At 34.9% G+C, this 8,510-nt stretch overlaps 1 protein-coding gene across 2 annotated transcripts; it reads right to left on the minus strand.

Moving 5' to 3' along the window:
• Positions 1-6,772: 6,772 nt before the first annotated feature.
• On the minus strand, positions 6,773-8,510 carry LOC111454537 (pentatricopeptide repeat-containing protein At2g01860). 2 transcript variants are annotated; one of them, XM_023096040.1, is made up of 2 exons: positions 7,481-8,510; positions 6,773-7,387 (listed from the first exon to the last, which is right to left on the minus strand). In XM_023096040.1, exons 1-2 carry the CDS (start codon positions 8,397-8,399, stop codon positions 6,894-6,896), a joined length of 1,413 nt encoding a protein of 470 aa, XP_022951808.1. In that variant the 5' UTR covers positions 8,400-8,510; the 3' UTR covers positions 6,773-6,893. The 2 variants fall into 2 exon arrangements, with proteins under 2 accessions (XP_022951808.1, XP_022951807.1); XM_023096039.1 differs by having other exon boundaries at positions 6,773-8,509.

Raw genomic sequence — 8,510 nt, forward strand, 5'->3', positions numbered from 1 at the left:
TGTTTCAATGGAGGCTGCGTCACAGCCGGCGCGGGGTGGGGAGGAGAGTGAAGGGGTTATATATGAGGGAGGTCGGGACACGTGGAAGACCGTGATAGGCGGTCATATTTGCCTGCTGGGTATTTAGTCATCCACATGGAAATTAAAAATAAGGAAAAAAACGTAAATGCTTAAATATATTACACAGAAATTTCCGGAATATTTCCTTAATTTTATTGCCACCTAATCCAATCTCACGCAATTCTTTTTTATATTATTATTTTTGTATCTAGTTTAATCAAATACCATTTTCCAATTAATTTATTAATTTTTTAAAATATATATTTAGGATTATGTGTTCCTGAGTTCGGTTAGGTTCGCTTGAAAATTTTTTAGACCCAACTCAACAGTTCCTGTTCTACGAACTCAGTTCAACCATTAAAATCTTTTTTGGGTCGATTTAAAAAAAATAATTATACAGTAATAAAAAAAAAATCTAAAATTAATAGTAAAAAAAATGTATATTTTAAAATTAATCGGGTTGATTCATTCTAACTTAATCTAGTTGGAAGAGAAATCATGAACTTGAACACGTCTAATAATAAGCGCACTTACTAATACGGTACAATATGGTTATAAAAATGATGGTATTAATTTTTTTTAATATAATAAAGGGAATAAAATTAAGGAAGAAATAGAGAAAGGTAAAAAATTAGAATAACGTGTGCGATGGACAAAGTTGACTCGTAAAGGTCAAGGGTTAGAAAGGGAAAGATGAGTGGCGGAGGAGCCCCCTTGTTTGGACGCGGGGTTACTTTGACCCCAGCCCAGCGCATACGCTAACATATCCAGTTTACCAACCGACCATCCACACACTAATCGCCCTATGTATTCTCAACCATTATCTAATATTAAAATAATAATTTTCCATTTAAAGTAATTACTTAACATATTTAATTATTATACTAAAATATGATTTATTCACTTCTAAGGTTCATCAAGTTGCCAAATTAGGGTTTATTAATATATAATTAATAATAAATATTTGCGCACTTGGAAGAAATTATTATTATTATTTTTTTGTTTATTAAAAATTTGAATTATGTATTAATTATCCTATTGACTTGAGTTTATTTTTATTAAAATATTTTAAGAAAATGCTTTTAAACTTATATGTTAATATTTTAAAACTTATTTATTTAAAGATTACTTGATGTGACACCCGAATAAAAAATGGATACATAAATGAATCGAGACCATGTTTGAATGAGAGCAATTATGAGAGTATGATGACTAAAAGAGTATTATCTATACCAACACGATGCACATTTTTTTTATGCTCAATCGTAAGAACTTCAAAACTAAGTTGTTTTGTTTGGAGGAATCCTATGTTAGATGATCTACGGTAAATTTTCTTAGGAAACATGTGAATGAGGACAAAACATGCTGACATATGTTTGTGAGGATAGTTCTACCGTAAATTTTCTTAGAAAACATGTGGATGATAATGTAAATGAGAACAAAACATGCTGACATGTGTTGGTCAGTGAGGATTTTTCTTAGGAAACATGTAAAATTTATTAGGAAACATGTGAATGAGAATGTAAATGAGAACAAAACATGCTGACATGTGTTGGTTTGTGAGGATTTTTCTTAAGAAACATGTGAATGAAGACAAAACATGCTGACATGTGTTGGTCTCTAAAGATTTTTCTTACATGTGTTGGTCTCTGAAGATTTTTCTTAAGAAACATGTGAATGAGAACAAAACATGCTGGCATGTGTTGGTCTCTAAAGATTTTTCTTACATGTGTTGGTGTCTGAAGATTTTTCTTAAGAAACATGTGAATGAGAACAAAACATGCTGGCATGTGTTGGTCTCTGAGAATAGTTTTTACTCTTAAAAAAGAGGTGGGTTTTTACTCTCGTACTCACCCTTACGGCTTTAAAACGCGTATGCTAAGGGAAGATTTCCACACCCTTATAAATGGTGTTTTTGTTTTCCTCCACCACTAATGTGGGACATCACAATATTTATCTACATCCGGTTCGACCCATATTGTCTATTTATCCTAAACTACTTTTGAGATTTAAGACTATTATCGTAGACCAATACAAATTTTTTCAGCATATTTTGTCCCTATTCATACGCTTTCAAGAAATCCTTAGTATCTCTCTCGTTTAAACGTGATGATATCGGTTCATTCATATATTTCTTCTACACTCGAATTTAACGCATATATACTTGAGGAAAAAGAAAAAAAAGATCCAAATCTCTTGAGTGGCCACAATTGTACATAAAGTTGGGTTGATTCCTAGTAGCTTTATGGCCTTCTCAAGAAATCAAGTTCTTATTAATATATGCTTTGATTGCCTACTAAGATACAACTCACATGCTAACTTCCCCTTTTTTTAATACACATCTCCATATTCCTAGCCCTACTCCTATGCCCACAAATTATGGGATCATCATTTTGGATATCAATCCAACTTCATCATTGGGGCATATATATATATATATATATATATATATATATATATATCCCAATTCATGAAAACATCGATTGAATCAACGTCCACTCTTAGGGGCCTCTATAAAGGTTGGCATCGATGATATAAACGATCACGATCAATGCCAAGAGTTTCAAGAATCAGTTGTTGATAGTGAAATGGGATAATTTTAAATGCGAACAAGATTCGTAGAAACCTTTATGGAGAAGATCGTTGTATGACGATGAATAATCGAAGGGCTTCAATGGGTTGAACCGATAAATTTGGTGAGTGAGAGCTTGGACGAAATAACCAGTCTTTTCTCATGGCATCGGTTTGAGCCTTAACAAGAATTTAGTTGTGTTTCAACGATGTGTTGTTGAGGTTGAGATTTTTAGCGCCGATGGTGGCAATGTAGAAGAGTGAGGACTAGACGAATGCCGATCTCGGCCAAATCCCCTAGGAACCATTGTGTTTGTCAACTTCGATGAAGAAGAAGAATAAGAAGTGGTTGAGTTTCGGGAGGAGTAGTAATACCCAAAAGTTACTTAGAGATTATACTCGAAGTCATAGGCAAAGGCAAAAGGAGGATGTCAATTGGGCTACGACAATAATATTGAGATTTAAGTCTAAAGTCTCGTAATGATATAATTTTTGTGAATATTTTGTTTAAAATTTAATATTATTTATTATATGAAAAAATAAAGGTTATTCGTGAAAGCTGAAACAATATGAGATTGACGTATTTAAAAGTTGGTATCTTATACAATGAGTTTGCATAAAATTATATCATGAAATATTTAATCTCGTTATAAATTTGTTAATTAAGAAGATTATTTCACTTATGACTATATGCGTCTTGATCTTAATTCGGAATAAGTTAGAATTTCTGTTCGCGAGGGCTTGTCCATTTATTTGTATAAGTGAGAATGACTATGGTAGCTGGTTCGATATGCCTGCCATTTTGAGTAATTAAATAGGGAGTCGGAAACATAATCTTTCGAGATGAAATTCACTCTTTTCTATAAAAATAAGTGTCGATTTTAGAACTTGAATAACCGAGCTTTGGTCTCTTATTAACTTAAGAGGGATATAGTTTTTGGTTTGATCATAAATAAATTGGTCATTAGAGGATTAATTGTAGTTAAAGTGTAAAAATATTTGTAGGAATCATTTGGAAATGTCCCAATTAAGTTTACTTAATTTTATAGGACATCTAATTATGAAATTATGAAGGAGTTAGACTCGAGAATGACGTTATAATGGAGTCCTAAGCCTATATGATACTCATATAGCTAAGTACCGTTCTGCCCAAACTTGCTTGCCCTAAGACAGTCTAGACCTCCCACTTACATGGTACATCACGATGTTGTGTTTTCCTCACTTAGGTGGGATGACTTGCTTGGATTTCTTATAGGAGGCATTGTTTTGCAAGATGCCAAACTCAGATTATGCCGCAAAAGATTTAGGGGAATGACAGGGTTGTTATATGCCAAATCTAGATTTCGAATCCTAGTCCATATCTCGAACATGGGTTCTTTCACGTTCATATTTTTTATCCACCATGTGATCTTGTACATCTTTTTAGGAGAGTGCTATAGGATTAGAACTAGTGTTATGCACTGTGTTGTGTGTGGAAAAAGAAGTGGATAGATGGGCTATCCACTCTCATTAAACCTATCCTAGGGTGAGGGACCACACAACTGCATGAGTCGGGGACAGGCAACATATTGATCAAGACTTTTGAACTCAGAACCCGACCACACAAGTGCATGAGTCAAGGACAAGCAACATATTGATCAAGACTTTTGAACTCATAACCCAAAACTTAGAGCTTCATGTGTATGCATTATAGTCAAGTTCAGAGTGTGGTAACTTAACTTCAGCCACGAATACGATCAAGAGCCTACAAGCAGATTACTAAGTATTTTTATACTCACTCATATTTTCATTATCTTTTAGATAGCAACTAGATGCTAGTCGAGGATGCAAGCGGTCTAAAACAGGTGGTCATAGAGAGACAACCTAGGTTTGAGAGTCACCACCGATTTTATGACTTCTATTTCGGTCTTATTTTTGTATGCTATTTCTTTTTATATTTACACTTAAAGTCTGCTTATTTTAAAAATCGAAAAACTTTACTATTTTTTTATTCTTCCCGAGTCGGCCTACATCACGATAAGAGAGATTCTAAATGATATTATATATATTATAATGGCAACCGAAAAAAATATATACTTGATGGTTGGCAATCATTCATTGGCTTGGTTAATGGCCTAAGGTTTTTCCAAATTCTAAGCCTAAATCAACATTAATTCCTTTCATTTCTTTATCATATAAATTTGCATCATAAGCTCCTCCTTTCAATTTCTTTTCTAAACAAATCAATTATTGTAAAGCTGGCGTAACAAATCATACACAATTTTCCTCCAAAATCAATCAAAATTCCCTCCGCCCAATAACGTTTCTCCACCCGTCCCCTAATTTATTATGTTATATTTCTAATTTTTAAAGTCATCTTCATCGATGATACATGTTAATTACTTTTAAGTTGGTTATAAAAATTATATTTGTTTTGTTCCATAATTTGTTACATTTGCTATTTTCTACCTGGGTTTAGACCAAAAAAGCACGCGAGCGATAATGTTCTGAACTTGACAAGAAATTCAAAGAGACGAGACAAGAAATTCATCTGCGATAATGTTCTGAACTCATGAACGAAAGAGAGATCAACATATTTTTTAATCATATAAAACATGTCACAATTTGATAGGCTATGCATATAAAATATGTCATTGGCATGGAGATCGTGTAGTGCTACAGTTTCAATCATATCAAATATTTTGACGATATTAAATTAATTAAAAATAACTTAAAAATATGATTTTAGAAGGGGTTGAATAACTCAAAATGGATATCAAATAAAAAGCTTGGAAAGCAAGAATGTCCACAAAAAGTAAAGTGGACACATGACACATCAAGTTAATCACATTGCACATTATGATACAATGATTGAGCAAATACTAAAAAATTCTACATCAATTAAAAAATTAAGTACTTAGGTGTCTAAATACTACCCACGATCACGAACGAAGCCACGAGTAGCTTTAATTGTATAGTAGAATAAAAATAGTTAACATAAGCACATATATCAGACTTTTTAAATCCGAACTAAATAACTATACGCTCTAAATAAGACTTTTTTTACTCAAACTAAATAACTCAACCCTCTAAACACGGATTATTTAACTCACATAATGAATAATAAATAACTTTAAACTTAATAACTTTATGAGCATCCCATCAAAGACAGCAGGCTGCTGGATTTGTTATGGCTGACTTTCCTGAAGAAAAGAAATTAAGAACTTTGATGGAACAAAACCTAAATTTTAAGACTTAGATAGAGATAAAATCTAATGTGGTGGCGTAATTGCCTGATTGGAATCATATAAATGCACCCACTGATTATTGGTCAGGCAAGAGCAGTGAAGTCTCTGGTTTTTAAACTGGTTGTGTTGCTGATCATAGTATATCCTACCCAGCATTCCTTCAACGCAGCTGATACTCAACAATTGGTATCCTTTGTTTATTTATTTCTTTTCCAGTACTTAGTTACCTGTTTTCCATGTTGTGGTAAGATGGATTTTGCTTTTAAAAAATGAACTGTTTTTGAAACATTTAATTTGTATATAATGTATTTTGTTAGTGTTCAGAAGAGGATATGTAGACAATATGTGGGGTGAAGCAAAAATTCAATTGTACTTTTAGATGTACTATTGAAATACAATGATGCAATGCTGCCAAATGAAAAAAGAAAATAAGAGGAAATGGCACCAAACCTCCCTAGAATTCAATATCCTACACATGATTCCATAGCAACCAAGTGTAATAGGGCCTACGCAGTTGTTTGGTGCGATTACATGTATAACCAGAAGGAAGGATAAATGAAAATGGCAGCCAAGAAATTTTCTATACAGAAACATTTATGCTCCCAGCTAACAAATTATCTCACAGCCATCGAAGCAATCAGAAGCATCAATTTAAATGTGGCAGATCGAGAGGGAACAAAGAGATTAGCTCATTTAGGGCATTGTTTGAAAGTGATTTTGAAAGAGTTTAAATCAATTTTCATGGTATGTGAATCACGTTTAAAAGTATAAAATCAAACATTAAAATGAATGGTAGAAGACATGTTTTGGAGTGGTTTTAAACGTGATAGAAGTGGTTTTATTCGTTTTAAAATCACCCACAAACACGTTCTTAATAAGTTGAGAGGTTCAAAACACCAGGACAAGTAACAGACTAGTGCAATGACAATGAAATTGCAATACTCTGAAACAAGTCTAATAATTATTCGATGGTACAAACCAATGACACAAAGTATAAACAAGATTGAAAATTATAGATCTCTTACTAGAAATGTATCATCTTTTTGCTTGCAACAACATTGAGGTAATTTGTTTGTCCATGACATATCCAGCATTCTCTGCTTCCTTGTAGATTTCCTTACACTTGGCTAACCTGCCAGCAGCTAAATAAATGGTAATCAAGTTCCTATATATACAATATGTAGGGGTAAAACCAGCTTCCTTAAGCTTTGCAAAGTATCTAACAGCCCTTGAAAGATCCCCAAGAGCAACAAAAAGCTTCATCACTACACTATAAGCAGGAAGATCAAAAGGAGAGTTTGCAGCCTCCATTTCCCACACTACAGATAATGCCTCCCTATACTTCCTCTCTGAATAGCGATTATGAACTAAAGCAGTGTACATAACCACACTGGGTTCATGCCCAGATTCAACATACCAGCTATAAAGTCTTTCAGCAATTTCAAATTTACCAAGCCTTGTGCTGACCTTAATGATAGCTGATGTATCTTGCTGGTTTAAATTCAAGGCTTCTCTTTGTCCTAGTTCATCTAGTAAGGCAAGTACCAGCATGTTTTTATCAGGGTTCTTACCAATCTCCAATATCAACTTCACATAAACGCTAGGATCCAACATTCTCTTACCGTTCTTGGCAGCTACAAGAAGCTTCCAAGCAAGGCTTAACCTCCCACCTTTGATGAACCCTCTCATCATTGCCTCGAGCACACCACGACTCGCAAGTTTAGTGAACTCATCCAGGTTGAAAGGTATTTTAAGTTCATGGTTCCTTGCGAGGACCTCAACGGTAGAGGCCAAAACACGATCATCTGGATAGAGTCGAGGTTGCTCTTGTACCCAACAGAACGTCTTTAGAGCTCTATCAGCAAGACCCATATGACCTAGTTCCTTGATCGTTAACGACAGCGACCCCTTCTGCAAAAATGGTGCCCACCTGTTGAGAACTTTGGACACATTCTCCTCCGGTTTCAAATCTCTAATCGCTCTTGCAAGTCCAATAAGAAAATCGGGGCGTTTATAGACTTGCTTAGACATCAGTGCACGCGAAGAAACCGCTGTTCTTGGGCGAATTTTAGGGTTAGGAAGTCCTGGTGGTCGTAGCTTGTGAGGAAGTGGGAGAGGAAGAGGTCTCTCCCGGTTCAATTTACCAGGTTTCTGAGGAATTCTCCCTCGGAAGAGTGATGTAATAGCTTCAATTTCTTCCGAATCCCAAACAACATCACTGTCGTTATCATCATTGGCGAAATAGTTATCCGCAGCGGTTTCTTCAATCTCGTCAAGTTCTTCTTCCGGCAATCCGATTTTCTCGCTCGAAATCAAATCTGGGAAGGATGTGTCAGGCTGAGGGCCAGAGGTTCGTTTCTTCAAGAATTGATTGACGCCGGGATCAGGGGGAAGCTTGGTCCGCCGTGGATAGAGGAGGTTTTTTGGTGGTCGCCTTCTGGAGTTGGTCTGGAAATGAGCCACCGGAATCTGGCAGCTAATTCCTCCATTTCGTTTCACCAGAATGGAAGAGATTGTAGTGGTTGAGAACAGGGAATCCATGATTCTGAGCTGCCAAGTTTTGCAGGTTGCAAATTCAGTTTATTTGCGCGCAAATGGGGAAGGATTCACGTAATTCTAAAACTAGCCCCTCAAAATGATAAGGATTATTTT

Source organism: Cucurbita moschata, unplaced genomic scaffold, assembly GCF_002738365.1.
Source record: "Cucurbita moschata cultivar Rifu unplaced genomic scaffold, Cmos_1.0 Cmo_Scf00016, whole genome shotgun sequence".
Classification (NCBI taxonomy): domain Eukaryota; kingdom Viridiplantae; phylum Streptophyta; class Magnoliopsida; order Cucurbitales; family Cucurbitaceae; genus Cucurbita; species Cucurbita moschata.